We start from the raw sequence: 26,033 nt of genomic DNA, 5'->3' as shown, positions 1-26,033 counted from the left end.
ATATGTAAATATATATTTTGAAGGATATAGTTGGAAGAACACTATTTATAAGTGTATTCTTCCACTTTTTATAAGGTAGGGATGTTATATGCAGTCATAAATCCCTTTTGATAATGCAAGATGTTTAACATACTGAAATAAAATTATATTTTATTAAATTAAAATTATTTTTTACAAAAACTAAATTATTTTTCTATGTGAAATATTAGCGGTATATCAATAATAAAACTCTATACAATATTAATATCTTTAAAAATCTATCCAAACTTTATAAAGTGAATTTGACGATGGAAATAGAACATAGTTATAGGATATTTATATAGATTTATGTGTGTGTCTATATACATATATATTATAATTCCATCATAAAACTAGAGGTGTCCGTTTGTTTTTTGGTTTGGATTTAATCTAAATTCGATCCAATCCGAAATATAATTTGACTATCAATTTTCCAATTCTATTCGATCCGAATTTCTCTCCCAATCCAATCTAAATTAAAATTTGGTTATTTGGATCCGATCTGAAAATCTGAGTTATAATATATTATTTTTTTAGCGCCTAATAATATTATAAAAATTAAGGTTTAATATAAATACAAGTTTTCAAAATCATGATTAAAATAAATAGTTCAACATCAATTAATTAATACAAATTCCCCCCTAATTAATTTTATGTAGTAGAAAGTATTTAAGTTAAACTTCAAAATACAAAGAAATCCATATTTATACAATCAAAATTTTACAATTCGGTTTTCGGTTGATCCAATAAGGGCCAATCCGATCCAATCCGAAAATCAAAAATTTCAAAAAATCTCAATCCGATCCGATCCAATTTAAAGTTCGGATTCGATCTGAATTGATGATTCGGTTTGGATTGGATTGGATTTCGGTTTAAATCCAAATTATGGACACCCTTATATACAACAACTTTATCTTAGAAAATATATATACAAAAATCGCTTACTTAATATATGTATCACAATAATACCTATTTTTCACCTAAGTGGCATGACACTTGGCGAAAAACTGAATGTCAAGTGTAACAGTCTTATGGCCTGACTGCGAGACCGGTTTTATATATTAGTGACTAGTTATGTGCCTGGGCGATACCAGGATTGTTCTAACCTTTTTAGCTTTAATACAATCATATAACCCTTTTTGATAATGTAAATATTTAGACAAACGATATCATATTGCTTATTTATATAATAGTGTATGTACTTTTGTAGTTTTATTTGTAAATTGAAATCTATGTTATTATTACTATTAGCTTGATATTTTTTTATTGCACTTAAATTATTTCTAATGAACAGAAAGTATTTTTTATCAAACTAAATTTAATTTTTTGATTAAATCTTATTTAAAATGATTTTAAAATTTTTATTAACATATATTATAAATGGATCTCATTTTAAAGAACTTTTTAAAAGAAATTTTATGATGGAAATAGTACTAAAATTTATGATTAATTTTGTATATATGAAATATTAGAATTCTATCGATAATAAAACTTTATACAACATCTATACTATATATTACAAGGCGTTCACTCTTCAAAGTATGTGTGCTACGTCACAATGCCACGTCATCTTCCAAAGTATATATGCCACGTAAGCTAGCCACTTCATTTAACAAAATAAAATATGCTTTGAACAAGATTCGAATCCATAACCTCCAATACATATAAGTAATACATTCACCATCTCAACCAACTATTATTCATGTTTCAAGCTGCACATAATGTTATATATTCCTTTCATTTATTAAGTAAAATAAAGGTAATATAATTTATTTATTTTTTACAAGATTAGAATATAAAAACACATAATGTAAAAAAAAAAAAAGTGACATCCGAGACAACGCCCGAACCACTCACACACTGTAACACCCCAATAATTCTCTCTTTAAACTTGTGAGGACCCTGAACAACATTCAAGAGAATTACTGGCGTGCTACCGCCACGTGTTCAAACGTTAAGGCTTTATCAGAAAATAGCAGCGAAAAAACTAAATCAGTTATAAATAAGTTTCAAAACCAACGAATGAAACCAAATTAAGTCATACAACTTGGAACCATTAAGGCCCTTATTCAAAACCCAATAAAAGTAGTAAGTGATTAATTCCAGTGTTCGAATAAATTCAAACCCAAAAGAATTAGTGTCAAATAAAATCGAATTAAAATAAATTCAAACTTGCAAAAGAAATAAAATGCAAACAATCAACTCTCTACTCAAGATCCCACAACCCTGATGAATGCTGCATGTGTAAGAACCTGTGGTAATTCTGCTCCCCAATATTACAAGTGTAAAAATTGGATCGTCACAGGGTCATTGAAAGTCGAAGGCCATGACCAAAGAAAGACACACAAAGCACGCAATCAGCAAAGCTGAGTACATAAAAGCTGCAAAATAAATTAAGAAATCCATAACATGCTACTAATAATCAATCATCATGCATCATTAAATTATAGACTCAACACACGACTCAACTATTTATATTACTAAGACTCCATTAATTAATAATAGGTAAATCATTATTTTTATTCATTGGATTACGCAATAGACAAGGTTGTCCAACCCATGCTCCATTTGGAACATCAATAAAAGAAAAACCCCATGCCTCCTTTCGGAAACATCAATAAACATCCAACGACCACGGGCGCGACTCCGTGACCGTAGTTAGTATGAGATCTCACCTAACTCCTAGTTTTGAAAAATATTTGAAATAAGAGACTCGTAGATCAGACGGCCTCGAGAAAAGTACACGGCTAATACCCCATGTACCCCAACCCTTGATTGTCATTACTCCAGAAGTGCACCAATCCAGAGTTTTATTGCTCATCCATCTTGCACTTTACGTGATTTACAGGTTTAGACTTGGTGATGACTCATATGCATAACAATACAATCAATCCAATATCAATTCAATCAAGTAAAACAACTTTTCAATTTCAATTCTTGATTTATTAGTGGCAAGCAACATTTATTATTTATTCCTTTACTACCTCGGTGTATAAACACCTTGAGTGCATAAGGCACCCCAAAACCTTAACCTCGTCTTAGAAGACTTAAATTCTTCCTTTACTCATCCCGCTTGCATAATCATGAATGAGTAATAAATTAATCATTACACCAATAATATACCTTTGCCTCTAAGCGCACCTTGCATAATTAGAGCACAAATAATACTTGCAATATAAAATAGTGCACGTTATACGAAATTCACAATGTATAACCAAACAATTTAACTCAGTCATCCCTATACATGATACTAAGTTCTCGATCCGTCGTCCTTAAACATGCACCTAAAAGAAAGGTTTCGTAACTTGTACGTACCTTGAGCAAACGAATTGGTATGCCACTTTACTAACTAGAAATCACCTTCAATAAACTCCTCTCCTAAGCCAAATAATAACATCTCAATCAATACCCAATCAATCAAATTTACAGCAATACTAACTTACTTTAAAACCTTCAAAATCCAAATCAAACAACACTTTAAAACCTTCCCTTTAGTTAAAATTAAAGGCTTATATATAGTTCTTTAAATTTTCTTCATAAAAACCTTAAAATACACTCTTATACATGAAATTACAGCAAGTTCAAAGTCTAATAAAAATCTGAAAATTATATAAAAACCCCTAAAAATCTCCCTTTTTAATGGGTGATTAAACCCTCTTTATAAAATATTAAAAGTAGTACTTAGAAACTATTTCCAACACTTAAAACTTCAATAAAAACATATATTTATGTTTAATTAACTTTAAACATAATTAATTTTATTAATCAAACTCAAGGATAATATTTTAAGTAAAAAAAAAACTTCGTTAAAACCAAAAACTGCCCGAAAATCATATTTAGAGGCTGAATTTGGCCACGAGAGGGTGGTTCTCACTACCAAAGGTAGTGAGTCTTTCTTAAAACGTTGTTTCCACATGGAAAACACTATTTTTTCATCAAAATCGGATGAGTTCAGAATCTGATCGGGATTAAAACGGGATTAATATTAACGAACGAAAATCTAAAAACTAAAACACGAATTTACATGTTCAAAATAATCTGGAATTAAGTTAAACTAATCATTAGTTATAATCACCAAAATTTCAAAACATCATTACTATAAAAGCCCTAAATCAATTGTTCATAAAAAACCCTAAAATCATGATTTTCAATAATTAAAAACCCTAGGTTATAAAATTTACAAAATCTGAAAATTATGATACTTATAAAATCTGAAATTATAAAGTTTAGTCATCAAAATACAACTTGATACTAATTAAATTACTTTCAAACAATAAAATCAAAATCCATAAATCAATAATTATAATTATACAAATTAATAAAACAAAGGAGAGAGAAAATAAGACTAACCTTTTGGTGTGGGAAATTTTTGGGGATTAATGGGGTATTTATAGGAGAGAATGTTGTAGGGTAAGTAAGAAGATTGGGCCTCATTAAATTATTGGGCCAATTAGGTAAATGAAATGGACTAGGCTTTGTTTGTATGATCATGAATTGTAGAACATAAGTTCATAAAATAGTTTGTGCTAAAATATTTTTTGACCAATATTAATAATTTGAAACTTTTGTAATTAAATTCCGGAAAAGTACAAATAAATATTATAAATAAAATAAAATTTCATTTATAAAATATTTAAAAATACGGGGGATTACACACACTTACTATACAAATAGTCGAACATAATTGCAAAATTATAGCAAGAAGTACACAAACTAGCAACGCTGGACATCGCCCGGGGTACACACTAGTTTTTATGTTAAAAAGTTTATCTAAAATTTGTTTACTTAACATTATATATGTCACAATAATACATATTCATGTCTTATATGGCTCGACACTGAAAAACTAAAATGTCAAGTGTTAATGTCTCGTGACCTAACGGTGAGACCGAATTTATATAGGTCAATTAGCCAAATTGGTATAAAACTTAGCACCCTTGTGACATATTAGTATAAAAGTTATCGCCGGTGACAAATTGGTATAAAAGTTAGCAAGTTGTGACAGATTGGCATAAAAGTTAATCACCGATGACGTATTGGTATAAAAGTTACCATGTGATGACATATTGGTATAAAAGTTTATTAGTGATGACAACCCTCTTTCTTCTTAGAATAATAAGCGTATATTGTACAAAAGATAATTCTTATTTGTTGTAGCTTAAATCTATTGTTTTCCTTTACCTTTTTTTTGCTTTAAATATTTATTTTTGGAAACTATTAAAAGCCCCCAAAATAGTTAAAGAAAAAAAAAAAATGAGAAAAAAAAGGAATATATAGAGAAATATTCAAGATTATGCAGAAGAATTAATCAAGAAAATTTACAAGATCAAACTCTTTGATTAAATACTTTAAGATTATATCGAGCTTTTTTGTTTCAAAAATTCAATTTTATATAAATATATTTTCTCCCAACTTCATTAATATCACAACTTATTACATGACAATTTTCACTTTTGAGACACTAAATTATAAAAATGTCTCTTTCCATTCATTTTTTGAGATTTTTTTTGAACTCACGATTTTTTTGTTATTATTTATCGATTATCTTAAGTGAATGAGCATGAAGGAGAGAATTATTTATCATAAAATGAGAATTAACAACAAATTTATTTATTTTTTTATTTAAAAAAAAAAAACTCATTCGGCAAGAAAAGAAGGGTGAAATGTCACAGCTTGTTAATTTTTATACCAGTTTGTCGCAATTTGTTAAACTTTATACTAATATGTCGCTGGTGGCTAACTTTTATACCAATTTGTTACAAATTGCTAAATTTTATACCAATATGTCACCGACGATAACTTTTATACCAATATGTTACAAGGGTGCTAACTTTTATACCAATTTGGCTAATTGGCCAATTTATATATTAGTGAAATTATATGATGTGGAATTGAGATGGTACCATGGTGTGACAAGGACACATGGTTATTATTTAAATGTGATCGTGTCCCAAGCTCCTTAAATTTTTGAAAAACCCAAAACAAATTCCCAAAATTCAAAATCAACACTAACAGAGAGGAGAGAGGAGAGGGGTAAATGACGATGGACAGAGAGAAAGAGAGAGAAATAGAGCTAGAAAGCGCAATGTACACTAACTGTTTGCTCTTAGGCCTCGATCCATCCATCATCGGTCTTGCTCCTTCCAACACTACTCCTCGTGTTGGTCTTTTCCGGCATTCCAATCCTAAACTTGGCGAACAACTTCTCTACTTCATCCTTTCTTCTCTCCGAGGTCCTGCTCAATCTGCCAAGGTTCTAAATCAATATTCCTCTTTTTTTTTTTTTTAAACTTTATTATTTCTTCTTTATTTCGCCTAATTTTGTTTTGTTTTGTTAGGATTTTGACAAGGTTTGGCCGATTTTCGATTCTGCTCAGTCTCGCGATTTTCGTAAGGTGATTGATTCTAGTTATTTATTTATTTATTTATTTATTTGTTTTGATTTGGAATTGTGAATGATGGGAATTGTTTCACAGGTTGTTCAAGGGATTATTAGTGAACTTGAATCTCAAGGTGCTCTTCCCAGGAGTAATTCAAGGGTTTCGTCTCTTGCAACATGTTGTGGACCCAGGTTGGTGGCCAGTTCCTTTTCATACTCGTACTTTTTTTTTTTTTTTTTTTGAATTTTGCTCTTGTAAATGTGTTTTTGGGAGAAAATGATCATTACAGTACGAATCACGATTTCGGATCAGTGTTTAATTTGTGGTTTTTCAAAAAAATGAACCGAAAATTTAAAGTATAGGTTGAATTATCCTGTCACTTTCAGTTTTTTGATTTATTTGTTCTAAAATCTCTACATAGCACAAAAGTAAGAGACTCTAGATAGTAAAATGTTGAATTTGAGTCAAAGGCAATGGGTTCAATCCTTTTTAATAAGATGATAGTTTATGTTCTTCTTTCTTGCCTACTCATTTTCTATGTTCTTCTAGTCACCAATTTCATTTGAAAGGCTTTTGTCTAGATTCTAACATTATGTAAGTTTTAATGTAATAAAGCAAATGCTAGCTCTCACTAGAAGTTGTTTATTGAGTCAAGCTGCCATTGTGTCGTTCTTGCTTACTTCGTACAATGTGAGGTTATACGCTATAATAGGGGAGGAGCTGGTTGTGCATTGGGAGTATTGGTTTGCTCTTACTTATTGGAGTGCTCAAAAGTACCAAGGATAAGCTGTGCTTTTAAGGATATATTGTGTTTTATGTGGTTTGAACTTAGAATATGATTCTTACACCTCCAAATGAACACTTTATCGTGCAACTTAACATAGTAAATGGTTGCTCGAGTGGCATTGGTGTATCCAGGAGTTTAATATAGGATGTGCACAATTAAATACTTTGTTAAGTAACAATGATTAACACCTGATTTGTTAAGCTTGTTTATTTTTCCATGAAGACCTCTTGCCATCTTTGATTTAGATTGGTGATATTATGTAATCTATATAATTTTTGACTATTTATATGGAAATAATCAAGATTAAATCACAATATTGTCTAGTTGACGATGTATGAATCGAACATCAGACTCACATTAATAAGATAGAGCTCTATTGTATATTAGAACTAACCAAAATGCTACATTTATAATCTTGCATCAAGTTGCTTCAAATACTTTTTGTTAAAGCATTGAGATTGTACACTTGCACAACCTTGGTTTGTTATGGTTTTCCTCCGAGTGGTTAGATGAAGATTCTTCGCATTACTTGGTGATTATTTTTCTACTTTGATGACATCATTTTATTATATCTCAATTTTTATAAAAATTTGAGCTATGGAATGTAAAAATATCCTTTGACGACAATGCCTTTACTTGAATAGATTTCTTGTCAAGGTAAATTTGTGATGTTTAAAAATTTTACTTGAAAAAACATAGTTCAGATGCAATTAATTTTGTTTATATTGCTTTAGGATGTGTATGTTAGTAGGTGTCTCTTTAGGGGTGTAGTAACTTCAATTAACAATCTATCAAATTCTGTACACCTCTTCTTATAGCTCTAACCTTCTTGTCAAGTTTTGAGATAAGTTCATTTGTAGCATTTCTCTCACTGTCTTGGGTATCACAACATGGAAATTCCTTAATGGTGTGTTTGGATTCTAGAATTTCATTTGAAATTTCGGAATTGGGACAATTATAGTGTTTGGATGTCAAAGAATTTCAAATGAGGAATTTGCCCAAATTATACAACTACCAAGTAATAACCCATGAAGGTAAGGATTTCAAATGACAAGGTAAACCATGTCATTTGAAATACTCAAATTCAATAATTCAAATGATGCATTTGAAATGAAATCTATCTTCCCAAACACAACCTAATGGTGTTTCAATCATGTTGATTATTCTGAAACAATGAAGAGGATAGGATCCCAAGCTTTTATGAAAATCAGAGTACAAATAGTCTTCATGGGAGAACTTTAGCTATTTCATTAAGGGGTGGCATTGGCAATCGATAAGAATTGAGATAGTGTTAAGTCTATTATGCAACGTAGACTTTTGTTTTTGGCCGCTAACCTAACAAATATTGCGATGATGAGACATGAATTGACTTCTTCCTGGATCGACGCTATATTTCTATGAACTATGGAATGTGAAGGTAGAGATTAAGCCTAAATAGATTATTTATCCCTAAATGAACCAACTCTGTTTATTAATTAGGCTTAGAATACACTACCACATATTAGGCAGCCGTTAATAATGTATAAAAGCTTGTTTAAATACATCACCTTGCTTTATGCTTGCTTGCGGAATCAAGGTTGCACATAAATGTCAAGCGCAACTGTGAATGTTAGATCACGCGCATATATCTTAGAATATCCAATAAATTAAAAAAAGATCTTCTTGAACGCCTTAATCTCATAAGCGGGGTCAACTACATGAACTAACATGAGAACTTGACTTCCTAGGAGGTCGCCCATCATAGTACTACTCTCAATCATCGTGGCTCATGTTAAACGATGCGATAAAGTTTTACATTGGCTATCACTGGCCTACCGTAACCCTCCTCCAGCGGAAAACCCACTAACCCACTGGTGGAGTTTAAGCAAGCAAAATTGTGATTTAGAAAAAGTCAGTAACAATTAATAACAGAAAAATAAAATTTATATCAGCTTCAATCTGTATAGCCAACGAAATATGTAAATCATGTACCCATTGACCCTTCTTATTAAGCTATGAAATCCAACTGCCCTTATTGATATGGGACTCTTTTTTTTTATATGCAGCTATGTTACTGCCAGAACACTCGATTTAAGAAATTGAAAAGTAGCAAAATAATAAGCTTACAACTAAGAAAGAAGTATCAACACCATCAGCTTCCAGCTCTTTTAGTATTCCTCTCTACCTTGAGCATCATCAACAACAAAAAAAAATCTCGGATAAAAATAAATAAATATATAAAACGATAGATGCTTTGAGCACGAGTTTCATCCTTGCATGTAGGTGTTGCGTGTGACCTCAAGGTCTACGCGCAACATCCTCGTAAGTGGCGGAGCTTGATGACTTGTAAACTCTAATTTTGCATCTATATATACAAGCGTTCATTCGTTCGTAACAGAGGGCCGAACACCTAGAAAATACCCTAACACTTTCGAGGATTTCACAACCTTGACATTGTAATATCCTCTCATGTCTACATCTTTTGCTAAATCAATTTTCCCAATCGTTAGAGATTTTGATGTAGGAGTCCTTAGATGCGTGGTGCATAGATCTAGCAATGGAGAAGTGGTATGTTCCTTAATTGATCTAACGATGGAGAAGTGGTATAATTAGTAACAAAGATGTGTAGAGGCTTTGTTATTTTTAATGTTGGACTATAATTTTGGGTCACCTTGGCGGAAAAACCTTCCTAACTAATCTCTTTTTAATCAACTTTAAATCTTGCTTTGAGTTATTATTGAGGGGTACATGTGATAATAACAAAAGGGTATCAGAAATTAGCAAACTTCAATTAATGTAGCCCATTTACTATTACATGTCCCCCTCTTGTAAATAGGCGTACACCCTTTTGTACTTGCTCCGTCAGACCTTTTTTTTTTTTTTTTTTTTTTTTTTTTTTTTTTTTTTTTTTCTCTCTCTCTCAAATGGAAACGTAAATTTTAGAGTATAAAGATCTACAAATCATAGCTATGCTCCTTGTTTGTTAGAATTTTCCTGTATATAATTATCAATTCCATAGTATCTAGTGGGTTTGCACCTTATAACTTGCTTTTTTCTGATTGGGTTGGAAACTTGTTTGGTTTGTCTTAGCTCTTCAATTGGTGGAGTATGGATTTTTTTTTCAGTAACTGCTGATTTAGCAAACTGCTATGGCAACTTTCTGTGCATGCTTAGAGAATTGTTTGCTAAAAAGTCTTTGCTCTTATCTCAATTTACAGTTCTTAAGGATCTATTATTTGAATTGTGTGCAGTTCCTTACAAATTTGATATATTTGGTTTAAGAAGTTTTGGACTTAAACTTGAAACCCTCATTGCCTCCTAGTATTGCACGGCTTTGTATTTTTATGATGCAGAAAAGGGCACTATTGTTTTGTGCTATTTTCCTAGTGCCTTTTTTTTTTTCCCTTATGTCTGGGTGGTGGAGGCTCTTCTTGGTCTGTTCTCAGTTATGCCCTTCAGTTATTAGATAACTGAATTTATTTATTTATCATTATTTTTTGGCTTTGTGTATGATTTCAGATTCGTTGAATTATTATGGCAACTTTCTTTGCATGCTTTACGTGAGGTTCATCGACGAACTTTTCCAGCTGACGTTGCTTCTAATGCATTGCCCAGTTCCCTAACTGATGTGGCATTTTCTCATGCTGCTGCACTACTTCCTGTGACCAAGGTATCTTTGTAATATATATGCTTTTCTGTCATGCTTAACTCTAGTGCCTAGGATATTCGTTGGTGTAAGCGAATATGTAATTTACCTGAGTGGTGGATATGACACCCCTCATTTCATTAGGCCAGGATAGCTCTTGAACGACAGCGATTCCTGAAAAATGCAGAAACTGCTGTCCAGAGGCAGGTGATGTGGTCAGGTTTGGCTCATGAGATGACTGCAGAGTATCGGGGTCTCTGTGCAGAAGAGGTACGAATTGCTATTATATGAAACACTTGGAGGCCATCTTAAAATTACAAAAACTCATTTTCTTTCAATTTGCTGGTTTAGGCCTATCTGCAACAAGAGCTTGAAAAGCTTCAGGATTTGAGAAACAAAGCCAAGATGGAGGCTGAAATATGGGATGAACGTGCTTCTGGTTCAAGTCAAAGTTCTCATTTGGTCTCTAAGGCTACTCGATTATGGGAGTCCTTATTATCTCGTAAGAGTAAGTGGAGCTACTGTGAATATATTTTCATCTAATTTCTGTATGTGCTTCTTTATATGTCTTTTGCTATGCTTGAATTGAGATTTACATGGCTTATCGTCAAATATTCCCTATCTTGTGTTCCCTTGGAAATAAGACTTCTGTATATTTAGGCAAATATTGAATTCTTGTTAAATTGTTGATTTAGCTTTGCAGAAGGAAAACATTTTATACCATGATGTCCTGTCTAAGATCATATTATATTCTGTATATAAAATACTTCCTCCGTGCCATAAATATTGCAACAATTACCATTTTAGGAAGTTTCACAAATATTGCAAAATTTGCCTATTTGCACACGTTTTCACTCTTTCTCTCTCCTCAGCACATGGTTTATTCCTCTCTCCTCTTCTTAAAATTTGTGTCCCATCCCCATGTTGCAATATTTAAGGAACGGAGGTAGTAGTCAGTAGAATTAGCCCTCCGAATCTTTTGTGTGATATTGATTAGGGGCTTGTTCTGTTGACTTGAATTTATCTTATTGGACTTAATTAGACCTTATTTTCATGTTATATGTACACCTGATAGGACCCGATTAGCCCTGATTAGACGTGATTAACCCTGTAACTTATTTGACAGAACACACCTTACTCTTTCTACAACAATATCTAAATGATGTTTGTATGCTAATATTTATAAGTAAGAATTACTAACATGCACTTGTTACTAATTTAAAATTCAGTTTTGATATAATTGCTCTCTTCTAAGCATTAAGCTCATGCCATACCTTCAAAGTGGCTAGTTTAAAAAGTACTCCATTAGTCTTCTCCTTGTATGGAAGTGGACTATTTTTAAAAAAATTTGTGGTTCTTAACAGGTGTACATAAATTTCAATTAAAAACACAACTCTGATTTATATTGATATAATATATTGCTCACTAGAAGCATTAATCGGTAGCATGATTACCTAATTTGCAGCATTTCATGTTGCATAGCTCACGGGGAATTCAATTTGTCATATGCTATTAATGTGCTTTCCTTGGGACATAATACCCCCCACCCCCACCCCCAAACGCCTGCATACCTGCGAGGCCACTTCATATTTCCTTCTTCTATGTCAGTTAATGCTTTCAGTTCTCTGTATTTAAATCTATGATTTTATCCGCATAGCAATATTAGAACAGAAATCATCTTGATGGCTAATATCTTTTCGCTTTAATCAATATTGTGCTATGTTACCTTACGCTAGTGCTGCATCTTTTCATGTTGTCTGTCTAATTTCAAATATTTTCTTTTCAACTCTCAAATATGTATGACTCTTATTGGCTTTAGCAAGTTCTATGAGGTTTACTTAACTTCGATGGAGGTAATGTTCTGCTATATCATAATCACCTTATATGCTGCATTTAAAAAAAATAAAATTGATCTGCTGTGTCAAGAACAATTGATTTTGAATTTTCACCCAAAAAAATAAAATAAACAACACACTTGATGTTATAACATTGTTACTGTCGTCAGGTCAGCATGAAGTACTTGCTTCAGGGCCTATAGAAGATCTAATAGCCCATCGAGAGCACAGGTATATTTGGTTCTTTGCAATCATTATTGATTAGGTGCTCTAGTGTCTGAAGAATTGCACTGATTTATGAGTTATTTAGGTATCGCATCTCTGGTTCAGCTTTACTTGCTGGTGTGGATCAAAGCTCACAGGTCTTGTTAGGGAAGCTTGGTGACCAAGCTACAGCTCATCCAGATAAGAAAGAGCTGGTTGATGGGTCATCTGCCAATTTGAACAGAGACATGCCAAGAACAAGTGTGGATTCTTCCCATTCACAAACAAATGAAGAAGGCCGAGTGGACGACAGAAGTGGAAGAGGGAATCCCACTGTTGATGTTGCGGAGATTCTTAGGCGCTGGACACATGCTTTACAACGAATCCATAAGCAATCACTTCAGTTGGTATACTTTTTAATTTAATGTTGTCTTACATTAAATTTACGATAAAAAATGTCAATCTTGGTAAAATTTGTCTTTGAACATTTGGTACGACTATTATTGGGTATTTTCTAACTATATTGTATGCTGCAGGCAAAAGCTAATGATGGAGAGGGTCCAGAAATTCTTCGAAGCACACAAGTTGGTGGAACTGGTCATGCTGAATGTTTGGCAACAACCCTGGTTGAACATCGACAACACTTGGCCAGTATACAGGTGTAGTATTCATGGGCCTGTTAGTAATTTGGTGACTCGGTCCAAATTAAAGTTCCCACTTTTTCTTTCCCCTCTAATCTACTTCCTCTGTTTCCATTTAGTTGACACGTTTGATTTAGGCACACATATTTAGGAGAAGTGAGATAGACATGTGAAAGGCATATGAGCCACCACCAGCCCACCCCAACTCCACACCTATATCTAGTTATCTACTAATTCTACTCCACCACCACCATCGCCACCACCCAGATCGGCCAGACGTACTTCTCCGGCACCGCCTCACCTTCGTCACTACCTTCATCACGTAAAACCCACAAAATTACTCAACCTTAATAAGTATCTAAAAATTCAAAAGCATTCACAGCCCAATAACTGCTATTACCTTTAGGGGCTTTAGATCTCAATTCTCAAATACCCCGTGTTAGAAGAAGTAGACGACGATGACGAAGGATGACAAATATGATGCTGCAATCAAAGTTCAAGTAATTCAATATAAAAAGTTGAATCAAAGAATCCCAAATCTTCACCTTGTTAGTTTGTTATGTGGGGATGAAATTACTAGTCCCGCCAACGACATGATTGATGAAATAGAGATCTTAATCTAGTGGGTTCGATGATTTGAGGGTTTTTTGATTTATTGAAGGCGGAGGAAGAAGAGAGAAAGAGGTGACGACTGACGAGTGGTGGTGGTGGGGATGGTGATGAGGTATGATACTAGTATGTGGCCATGTGGTTGGTGTGTTCATTGGGTCAGGAGGAGGTGATAGAGAGAGGAGAGAGATTGGTCTAATAATCAGATATGAGCAGGAGAGAGGTAAGGGTACAATTGACCATTCATAATAGAAAATATGTCCAAAATAGAAACGTGTCAACTTAAAAAAAACTTCCCAAAAAAGAATACGTGTCAACTAAAAAAACGGAGGTAATATTTATTTCCTCATTTTCCATTCATATTAACGTTACTCTATCCATCACATCAACACTGTTTTCTTTCTCAATTTTAATACTTTTTTTTAGTTTTATATGTATTAATTGGTTCATTTTAATTGACACATTTCCTTAGGCAAGTTTGCTATTGTATGATTTCAAACATAAATATCTTCAATCGTCAAAAAGTAAAAATAAAAGGCTTATATTTATACATTTAGACAAATTTAACAAGACCAGGCAATGACTTTATTTTTAAAAAATAAATCACAAAAAAAAAAAGGTCAAAGTTACCTGTGTAAATAGTGTCCAAAGTCAAAATAAGTGTCAACTAAAAAGAAACGAAGGACAAGAAAAAGTAAAAACATTGAGCTTCTCCAATGGAGGACTCAAATAGGGAACCAAGATTTATGTCGAAAGAAGCCCTCCATTGGATGTGTTAGGATTAGTAAGAACACTTAATAAATTTCAGAACTTTTTAAAATAGCTCTCTTTCTACAAAATGGAAATTGTTTATGTACAGTGTACTACCTATACTTTTTATTTGTTTGACTTGCTTATTCCAGATACCTAGTTTACGAAAACTTTGAAAAAGATGACGGGGTGTAAGAAAAAGTAAAAAGGTTGTGGGTGTAAGATAAACTCTGAGTGTGTGTATGCGTATATGAGAGAGAAAGAAAGAAGGTGGGTGGTGTCAGATAATGTAAGAGAGTGTGAAAATGTGTAAATATTGTGGAGTACTATGGGTATGATGGTGAAAGGAGTATCCAAAATGGAATTATGGAGTCACCAGTGGACATTTTGTCTCTAAATATTGACGTGATTTTGAGTCAGACCATTGGAGCTTATAAGTTACCATTAAAATTCTTTGAAACGCAACTTGAATAGAGATACAAGCTTGGTTAATTAGTTTCAAATTTGGAAAGATGCATTCAATTTTTGTTGATAAAGTGCTAAGTATGCCTCCTTAGATTCACCCACCATTTAGCTTATTGACTTTTCCTCTGTTGGACAAAGACTTGTAAATGTGCTTGTGATTGGAATTGAAAAAGTGGCGATGTGGCATATAAACCTTTTCCATGGCTTCCTTTTCATGAAACTCATTGAGAATTTCGAAATACCGTTCTAAACAATAAGCTGCAACCCATCTCTTGTCAAATGGATTCAAGCACTCTTACGAAATCTCTTTTTTTAGTTTTAGCCGGCCCATAATATTAGAAAACAGACCCACTTAGTGGATAAGCATTAAAATATACCAATTAACCGACTGTGATATATATTTTTATTTTTGCATCCAAAGAGTTTGTATATATTTTCTTACTACAGAAGTTCCCTTGATCTCCATGCTCAAGTCAAGTATTGTATCAAGAAGGTTTATCTCTGCCTAATTTCTAGTTGTGAATATTTAACTAGAAATGTTTCTATTTTTCCGTTTTATAAAGCATTGACTTATAAATACTCAAATACTATAGAACAGTAATGATAATTATAATTTTGACCACTGCGGCGAGATCATTTCTATGTGAGAACATTTCAATGACCAACCGTGACTAGAGATCTTTTCTCTGCGAGAACATTTCAATTAAAGTGTATACCCAATTTTGGCAAAGTCATATTTGCAAGAATGAAGGGGTCTCTTCAGTTTACCAATTTGACATGGTTGTTTTTAGCCTCCATCCGAATAGGGTGGTACCTAGTCTTTGAGAGAAGGCGATAAAGATAAAGATGACTTGAGATTTGGTATTAGTTAATGACTTAATGTTACGAGTAATACACTATTCTTGTCAATCCTGCTTTAGTTATATAGCCCCCTGTTTGTATAATAAGCATGCATCCCATTTTCTTAGCTAATATTATGCCATCCCATTTTCTTAGTTTGCATTTAGAAGAAAGTGTATTATTGTTTTTCAGATAAAGACTCATTTATCTCTTATAGGGTTGTGACTTGGATTCATGGTCGCAAAAAAAGTTGACCTAGTTGTTCTGTTCATTTTGTTGGACATCTGGTTAATATTAAAAGTAATATATTTAAATTAAGGTACCATGATTGTCAGGTTTTAATAAATCAACTTAAGGAAGTTGCGCCTGCTATTCAAAATTCGATAGAAGAACTCACAGAAGAAGTTAACACTGTTTCTTCCAGCCTTCCTTTAATGAATAAATGTCCTGGCCAGTCTAGTTTGCCTATGCAAGCTCAAAGCAGTGGGAAGGTAATGGTAATTTTGTTTTGGTTTCCCAGTATATGTTAAAGAAGCTGATTTAAGCTTAGATGTTTTAATGTTTGATTCTTTGTACTTTTTCTTTATTAAGATTGGTAAAAGTGATGATACTGCTGAAGTTACGTCAAAAATGTCCAATGTTCAACTTGAGAAGGCAGTTGCAAGCCCTACTTTAAAGCTTCCTCCATTGTTCAATCTTACGCCAAACTCAACAGCGAAAGGGGGAAATTTACAAAAAAGTTTTACTTCTTCTGTCAACCATGGAGATAATTTATCTGAAAGGAAGAGTATTGATAGTGCTTTTTTGAATAATGCAATGGATATTCTGCCACAAGGTTTGCAGCAAGTCTTTTATTTTATTTATTTATTTTATATTGTTGTTTCTGTTTTTGATTTCTGCTATCTAATATGGCCTATATCTGAATAATTTACTTCTGCAGACTCAGAGTCTTTATATGTCCAGAAGTTTAAGCGGTCAGTCCGAGAAGCAGCTTTGGCTACAAAATCATGTGATTATGAATCATCACGTGATAGCCACTCAGAAGATGGTTCAGAGCACTTCTTTGTTCCTCTTTCAACTGCTGGAATTCCTTCTGTGGGTGTCGAACAGAGGGGATCTTCAGTTAGGAATAACCGATTTTTTTCTGAAGCCGAGTCCTTGTTACTTGGGAATTCTATTGTTGACAATTGTGGAGGCAAAAAGTTTGATGAAGTATCAGATGCTTTTAATGAGTTTGATTCACTTTCAGAGTATGATCGAGTAAATGGGTTTCTGTCTGCTTCCTGTTCAAATTATGCAGCTTCTGAATCGCAAACATCTTTTTATGACCATGATGAGGCGCCGGATCAAGTCTTCTCTCCACCTTTACTTATGGAAACATCATTGCTAGCAGATGCATATGAAGATTTACTAGGTATGTATTTTTAGTTTGCTGAAAGATTTGCTTCATCTTTCTTCCTAATGATTTTCTCCTATTCAAATATATTTCCTGGTATCAATGGTTTGTTTCATATGTTCATACATGTATGTACTTTGTTCAGTTAGTATGTGCAATACATATCTCAAAGGAAGTTGTACGTCTTCTGCCATACCCTTTTGTGTATATGAGCAATCTTCAATTTTTAAGTCTACATGCTACTAAAGTCTCTCATCATTTTGGCTGAGAAAATTGTTGGAACTTTTGACACTTGATGAACCTTCATTTTGTATCAATTACGGGTCTCCTAAATTATCCTCTACAACAGTCTCTTATTATATTGGAAAATTTGTGAATTACTACCTTAAAAATAGCGTCTTGTCAGTTACTACCCTAAAAATAAAAAAAGTTAAATACTGCCTTTAAATAAGTAATTAATTTGTAAGATTTACTACCCTTGTCATTTATTTTGGTGACCTATTAAATAATTTATCAACTGAAAGACGTAATTTATGATTTAGGGTCAATTGAGAAGCTCCTTAAAAATGAGAAGTATTTTATGTGTATAATCTTTATACTAAATGTGCATATATTTTGAATCAAATGTGCAAAAAAATCAACACAAATTTGACGTGCATAAAATTTGTACATTATGTGCACAATTTCTGTTCTTTCCAGAATATTGAAATTTTTTATTAGCTCAAAAATCAAATTTGCACATCTAATGAAGAAAATATGAACATTTATCCTTCTCATCTTTCTCATTGGATCCGAACCCTTTATATCATGTTATCAAGCTCCTTAAGGGTTCATCAATTTAGGTAACATTGCATAATACTTCGTATATACCACCTCCGCTTCGAGTTACTTGCAACAAAGTACAAGTTTGCGGAGGCCGAGGCAAAAGATTGAAGTGTAGTTAATTAAGGGGTGGTTATAGTATTAGGAGAGATAAAATGGAGGGAAAGCAAGTGGTCCCTTCTTTACTTTTTGGTTGCATGTGGGGGGAATCTTTTTAGTGGGTCTTCCCCCCCCCCCCCCCCCCTTTTTTTTTTTTTTCTAACTTTACAACAAGTTTCCCACTTGTTTTGGGAACTTTGTTTTTCCCTCCTAATTTTTCCACGAAAATTTAAACATTCACCCAAATTCAAAATTTTTCATTTAAATCAAACAAAATGACCTCTTTATAAAGAGGTCACCCCTCCAAATAAACCCATCTTTTTTTCACTTCATTTCAGATGGGATAATATGGGGGGGGGGGGGGTGATAATATCAAACTATTTTTCACAAAAACCAACAGTATTTAACTTCACAAAATACAGGCAGCCCTAGTAAATTACAATTTCACTAAGATAGTTGTTAATAATCCTAATTCTAAGTGATGAGTTAGTTCCAGCAGCATCCATATTTACTGAATTAGGCTCCATTGAAGACCGCTAAAAAAACCCACAGCCGCCACTTCATCACCTTCACTAGCTCTGCAAAAAAAAAAAAAAAAAAAAAAAGGGGACTCTTGGAATTCTTTAAATCTGATTTTTATGGCATGCCTCAATTGTATGAAGATGAATAGCAGCAATGGGACAACAACATGGGACTTCATGTTTCAGTCCATGAAGAATCAGAAATGGAAACTGAGCAACAGAATGGTGAACAAACAGATGGTGGGTATGATGCAGATCTTGATGATACACAAACACAGAGGGGACTCCAAATGAAGAAGTAGATGATGGCAGAAGGGCAAACAGAGAACTAGAGACAACTAGTTGATGAAATTTTGGTGAATATAGAAGGGGACTCATTACCATTTGGATTTTTATCCAAAATGGCCAGAAAACGCAATGTTCACAGATCAACAACTAGATAGTTCCAGGTAATTAAAAAAACATTTAGGGGAGGGGACTTCTATTGATGTTAGAACTAAAAAATTAGGTAAAACAGGGCATAAACCCGAAGAATATTCTGATGAGTGGTTAGTGTATGTCCCTCTGTATAAGAGGAGGACCACTGAAAGGAGCTATGGTGCTTCCCTTCATGAGTCTTCCTCAGTGATACACAGATTAAAGAAAAAAGGCAGACTTAGAACACACACATCAACTAATCACCCAGCACTCACAGATAATCACAAAATTGCAAGACTTAAGTGGGTTTTAAGCTATGTTTACCCTTTTCCATCTGTTGGGGATCCAACTTTCAGAGATATGAAGCACACAATACACATTGATGAAAAGTGGTTCTACTTGAACCAAAAAACAAGAACATTTTATCTGCTATCAAATGAAGACAACCCATATAGAGCTCAACAGTCTAGGAGGTTTAAATTGAAGGCTATGTTCATGGGCATGGTTAGGAAGCCACTCTATGATGAAAACAAGAATCTCTTGCATGATGGGAAGTTTAGGTTGTTTCGTTTTGTAAGTATGAGATAGCAAAAAAGACAAGCAAGAACAGAGCCAAGGGAACATTGGAAACTAAGGCTGTCCAGTCTGTGAACAAGGATGCTATAAGGGACATGCTACTCAACCATGTAATTCTAGCTATACATGAGAAATGGCCCCCCCATTTACCAAAGGATATCCTAATACAGTGGGATAATGCTAGGCCACACCAAGTCCCTAAGGATATAGAATTCACATAAGCACGTCAAGCATATGGGTTCAACATTGAGTTTGTCTAGCAACCAGCACAAAGTCCAGACTTAAATGTCTTGGATTTAGGTCTATTTAGGGTCATACAGTCCATTCAGTATCAGTCTTTCCCCAAAAACCTTAATGAATTACTAGAAAGGGTGAAATAAGCTTGGGAGGAATTTGATCCAACAATGAACAAGTATACATGGATTATCCTACAGTCATGCTTGAAATACTAGAAAGGAAGGGCAACAACAACTTTGTTCCACCACACATGAAAAAGAGACATTTGGACAGTCTAGGGCAACTACCAGACTTCCTACAAGTAGACAGAGAGCTTTTGAACACAGTGGTGCAGTATCTGTACACAATTGAAGTGCCAACAACAAGCAACCAACAACAAGATGCCAACATGGAGGTAGATGCAGACTAAGTAAGCAAAGGACAGTGAATATGCTTTTGGGACTCATAGACTGCCACACATAACCATGCAAGCCTAAACTTTTTTTTTTGTTTTAGTTTAAGTATTGTTTATGTGTATTTTGGTAAATTCTTAGTCCTCATTTCTAGGCAGTCATGTATTAGGGCTCAAAGGATTAGTGTCCTAACTTTTGTAAGCTTCACATGTTTTTGATTGAATGAAAATGCTAACAAATTCCATCAGGGTGTTTTTTCATTCAAAGCAATCTTGACAGTGGGCACCTCAACAGCAACCTCAAAAGAAGTCACTAGAGCCTCCACACTGAACAATAAGCTATCAGTTGAGTCCCTTCATCATTTGAAACATGTCCCTTCATCATTTGAAACATAATAACACTGATGCATATGAAAGGGGGGGGGGACTAAATGCATCTAATAGGGGCACACCAATGGGACTCATATGTCACAAGCATCAGTGACTTCACAAGGCTGCATTTACAACTTCAAACAAGTAACTAAGTCCCAAACCAACATACACAAGAAACAGAGAACTAACTTGTATTCAAGCAACCAAACATGCATCTTATACAGATCAAACTAAAAAAAGGACTCCATGAAGGGAACATAGCCATGTATCAATCAATCAATCAAAGCCTTAATCCCAAAAGTGGGGTCGGCTAACATGAACCAAATTTGATTATTCCGTGTAGTCATCAACATAAATCTTTCTCCTCCATCCCTTACGATCCAAAACTTCATCCTCACGTAAATCCATGCACTTCATATCCTTCCTCACTCCTTCCAACCAAGTCATCTTTGGTCTCCCTCTTCCTCGTTTAATCCCTCCATGGTCCCACTCTTCCACTCTTCGCACCGGTGCACCCTCGGGTCTCCGTCTTACATGTCCAAACCAACGCAGACGATTTTCCCTTAATTTATCTACAATGCCCGCCACACCTACTTTCTTGCGAATAACCTCATTTCTGATTCTATCTCTTAAAGTGTTTCCACACATCCACCTTAACATGCGCATTTCCGTAACCTCCATCTTTTTAATATGCTCTTTCTTAGAAGCCCAACATTCTGTACCATAGAGCAACACTGGTCTTATGGCAGTCCTGTAGAATTTTCCCTTCAACTTTAAGGGAATGCTGCGGTCGCATAGCACTCCCGTGGCCGCTCTCCATTTAAGCCACCCTGACTTAATCCTGTGGGTCACGTCTTGATCAATGTCACCATTCTTCTGGATGATCGACCCTAGGTACTTAAAACATTCACTCATGGTCAAATCCTTTCCATCCAAACTCACCACTTCATTGCTTGTCCCCCTCTGAGTGCCAAAACGACATACCAAATATTCAGTCTTACTCCGACTTAGCTTAAACCCTCTAGATTCCAACCTTTGCCTCCATTGCTCCAACTTGACATTAACCCCATCCTTAGTCTCATCCACCAAAACGATATCATCTGCGAACAGCATACACCATGGAACCTCATCTTGAATTGGTCTAGTTAATTCGTCTAGAACCGTTGCAAAAAGAAAAGGGCTTAATGCAGACCCTTGATGCAATCCGATTGTAATAGGGAAATCTTTTGTCAACCCTCCGCATGTCCTCACATTTGTTGACACATCCCGATACATATCCTTAACTAGGTCTACATACCTTCGTGGGATACCTTTCTTCAACATTGCCCACCAAAGTATCTCTCTTGGCACCTTGTCATATGCCTTCTCTAAATCAATAAAGACCATATGAAGATCTTTCTTCTTTACCCTATAAAACTCCATCATTTGTCTTATCAAATGGATTGCCTCCATAGTAGATCTCCCAGGCATAAAACCAAATTGGTTATCTGAAATGCTTGTGCATGCCCTCAACCTTTGTTCAATCACCCTTTCCCACAACTTCATAGTATGGCTCATAAGCTTAATTCCTCGATAGTTAGAACAATCTTGAGCGTCTCCTTTGTTTTTATAAACCGGGACCAAGGTGCTCTTCCTCCAATCTTGTGGTATCCTTGTAGCCGTCCATATCTTGTTGAAAAGGTTTGTTAACCAATCAATACCAATCTTACCCAAACACCTCCACACCTCTATCGGTACCCCATCAGGGCCAACCGCCTTCTTAGGTTTCATCTTCCTCAGTGCAATCTCCACCTCTACTCTCCTAATCCTTCGCACATACTCCATGTTGATTTCTTCATCACTCATAGAGGTATCTCCTATCACAACTCCATTACTTCCATTAAATAATTCATCGAAGTACCCCTTCCACCTGTCCTTGATGCCCTCCTCTTGCACTAGGACCATTTGGTTCTTATCTTTGACACACTTCACCATGCCAATATCCTTCCTTGCCTCTTGTCTTCTCTTTGCCATCTTATAAATGATCCTTTCTCCCTCCTTGGAATCAAGCTTTTCATAAACCTCCTGATATGCCTTTTCTTTTGCTTGGCGAACAGCTGCCTTTGCCTTACTCTTAGCCTCCTTATACGCTGCAAAGGTTGAACATAGCCATGTATGAACACCAACAATGCCACAACTTCAATCCAAGGCAACAAATCAAATCCAGAATAAGATCAATAACAAAAACAAGACTTAAACAGGGAACATAGCCAACAATCAACACCCACCAACATAAGGAAATCATAAATAAGCTACAAAAAATTAAATTAAAAGGGTTTAAGAGTTTACGCTGCCCCATTAATTTGGGGGAATGTAGTACTGGGAGTAGTAGATCTTTGAAGATAAGCCATGTACACATCATCTGGCTCAAGACCATTAGGCAGATGCGCTTCGCACCAGAAGTAGGACCTCCTCCGCAGTCAGCTCCATGGGTTGAGACTACCAGTCTCAGATCCAGTGTCTGGAACCACATCAACAGGTTCAGCAGGGACAACAGCCAAAGGAGGATCGGCTTCAACAGGGTTTTCCACCAGATCGACCACCGCAACAGGGGTTTCGACCAGATCCACCGTTGCAGATATGCAGCTGCAGCCACAAAAGGGGGATTTACTTTTTTAGATCGCTTAGGCTTCACCACTTTCTCCTCCTCGTCACTGGAGATGTACTCCACGAGTTTAGCCCCCCTATCCTCCTTCGAGCTATGATTGAAGCTCTTCGAAGAGGTTTCATCTCACCCGTACCACATCGAGGAATGTACCTCGTAAAGGAAGGACGAGGAGAAGTGAGCCTAGTAGAAGCAGAAAGGGACTCATAGCATTGAAGATATGGGTTTTCTTCGTCTGAAGAAGCCATTTTTAGTGTGAGATTAAGTATCAGGGAGGGAAAAACCAAGGATGAAGGAGAAAGAAAGGAGAAAAACCAGTTGAACAAGAGAGAGAAACAGAACCACTAGGAGAGAGAGAGAGAGAGAGAGAGAGAGAGAGAGAATTGGGTATATGAACAATTAGGGTTTAGGGGTGTGAATTGTGGGAAAAATAAACCTAGAATTAAATGCCTTAAACCATATTCAAGATGAATTGAATGTTGAAGCAATGAATGAAGGTAGTTGGGGGATTGGGGATTTAAAAGAAATTGGGTAAATTTGGTGGGAGTGGTTAAAAAAAGTAAATTGGAGTTAAGTTTAACAAAATTAGATTAAGAGTAGTAATAAGGTGTTTAAAAAATACAGTAAGGGTAAATTGGTAAATTTGTAGGAAAACTTTACTAAAAAAAGGAAAGAAAATAAGTTGTTGCAAGTAATGTGAAGCACCCATTTAAGGAAACTGTTGCAAGTAATCCGAAGCGGAGGTAGTATAAGGGGTTTTGGCCTTACTTTCCTTCCCCCCGTGGGATGAGTGGGGGATGGAGTTTGGTAGAGGGTGGGGTGGTGAAGGTGGAGGTGATGATAAGTTCGTTTCTTAAGGTTCCTTAATTGTAGATTGTACGAAATTTGTCAATTACTACTCTTAAAAATAAAAATTGCTAATTATCACCTTTAAAGTGATTAATTGTACGATTATTACCTGTAGCCATTTTTCGGCAAATTAGCCTAATTATGATGTCACTTATCGCTTTAAATCTATTTATATGAAAGCTAAGGGGAAAATGATTGATAAATAGTTAAATTGGGACTAAAGTGCCATTAAATACATGTTCGGCTAATAAGTGAAGTCATAAATTACGCTTTCCAACTAATAAAGTGACTTAGAGGTCACAAAATGGGATTAAAATGATATATTTAAGATAATAAGTGACATCATAAAAAGGCTCATTTGTCGGAAAATGGTTGAAGAGAGTAATTGTACAAATTAATCACTTTTAAGGGCAGCAATTAACAACATATTTGACTTTTGAGGTTGTAGTTAACAGTTTTGTTTTTTCAGGGTAGTAATTGACTAGGTACCTTTATTTGAGGTAGTAATTGACAAATTTTCCCATTATTATCTCCATTGTAGCATATATAAATTTGTCTTTTCTATCTCTATGGTGCAAAAAAAGCTCTCTTGGTACCAGAAGCCCTCTAACAATTTGAGATCATGTTATTTAATGCAGCACCGCTTTCGGAAACAGATGCTGCTTTGATGGATCATTAAATGGGTGTCATCCTGTTTTGTGGTTCTTCAATATGCTGTCTTTTCATCCCTACATCTGAATGCTGTTCGGTTGAAGTGTTGATAATACTTTTTTCTGCACATTATGCTAATTAGTGAAGATATGAATCCACAGATGTGGGAATGTAAGTTTCATTAGAACCCAAAGTCTGCCTATAGTGCTAATCAGTATGACCCCGATAAAGCAAACCAAAGGAACAATAGGGTCAGCCTAGTTAATTTTGACATATGTTACATGGTTGTAAAAGCCTAACAGTTGTAGCTGGTAGCTGGTGCACCATATTCAGATATATCTTTTAATTGTTGGTTTGACACTGAGGATTATTTACAGATATCTTCCATCATGCAGCATAGTTGTTTAGCTTTTGTTTGACTGAAGTTTTGCAGATGGACTAGACATGGAGCGAGCCATATATTGTTTTTTTTTGTAAGGATGTTCAATTGTTCATAATGGATTACCTTTGGGGTGGAAACTTTCGGGTTTGATGATATAAGGCAGCTGGACATCATCAAAGTTAGGCTGTTTATTGGTTTCAGAACATATTCTTCACCGTGGTTGATGTGGCTTTGGGTTTCTGTTTGTGTCTATATGATGTTTGTACACTATTCTGTTGCATAATGATATTACTTTCAAATTTTTCTTGTGTATGAATATATTGTATAACATTTGTTTAGAAATGTAACTGTACTGGAGTTTGTGTCCTATTACACTTTTGCTGATGCTAGTTTAAACAAACATGGGTTATGTTGAAGATGGCACGAAGATGTCTGCAATTAGAATAATGGTCATTGCTATATAGTTCTTCATTTTGCTTCTCTTTGTAAGCATATTTGAGTATGTCCTTGTAATATATAATC

The 26,033-nt window shown here is 34.7% G+C and overlaps 1 protein-coding gene across 1 annotated transcript; it reads left to right on the top strand.

The window, feature by feature from the left end:
• The first annotated feature begins 6,003 nt into the window (after nt 1-6,003).
• LOC145626955 (AUGMIN subunit 6-like) lies at nt 6,004-25,863 on the top strand. Its single transcript, XM_081679393.1, has 13 exons — nt 6,004-6,271; nt 6,357-6,413; nt 6,495-6,589; nt 10,684-10,834; nt 10,955-11,080; nt 11,162-11,318; nt 12,816-12,876; nt 12,956-13,256; nt 13,386-13,508; nt 16,490-16,645; nt 16,746-16,989; nt 17,095-17,568; nt 25,117-25,863. The coding sequence occupies exons 1-13, from the start codon at nt 6,056-6,058 to the stop codon at nt 25,155-25,157; spliced, it is 2,202 nt and encodes a 733-aa protein (XP_081535519.1). The 5' UTR covers nt 6,004-6,055; the 3' UTR covers nt 25,158-25,863.
• Nucleotides 25,864-26,033: the final 170 nt, after the last annotated feature.

Source organism: Chenopodium album, chromosome 4 (assembly GCF_948465745.1).
Source record: "Chenopodium album chromosome 4, dcCheAlbu1.1, whole genome shotgun sequence".
In the NCBI taxonomy this organism is placed as follows: domain Eukaryota; kingdom Viridiplantae; phylum Streptophyta; class Magnoliopsida; order Caryophyllales; family Amaranthaceae; genus Chenopodium; species Chenopodium album.
This window is presented reverse-complemented; position numbering and strand designations above follow the sequence as displayed.

Bases quoted from the DNA above. Each gene is read 5' to 3' on its own strand.
- LOC145626955 (XM_081679393.1), top strand. From the start codon at position 6,056: ATGACGATGGACAGAGAGAAAGAGAGAGAAATAGAGCTAGAAAGCGCA. The intron at 11,319-12,815 runs GTAAGTGGAGCT...TACTGTCGTCAG, and splicing joins GTCCTTATTATCTCGTAAGA to GTCAGCATGAAGTACTTGCT. The intron at 16,990-17,094 runs GTTTGCAGCAAG...TTACTTCTGCAG, and splicing joins AATGGATATTCTGCCACAAG to ACTCAGAGTCTTTATATGTC.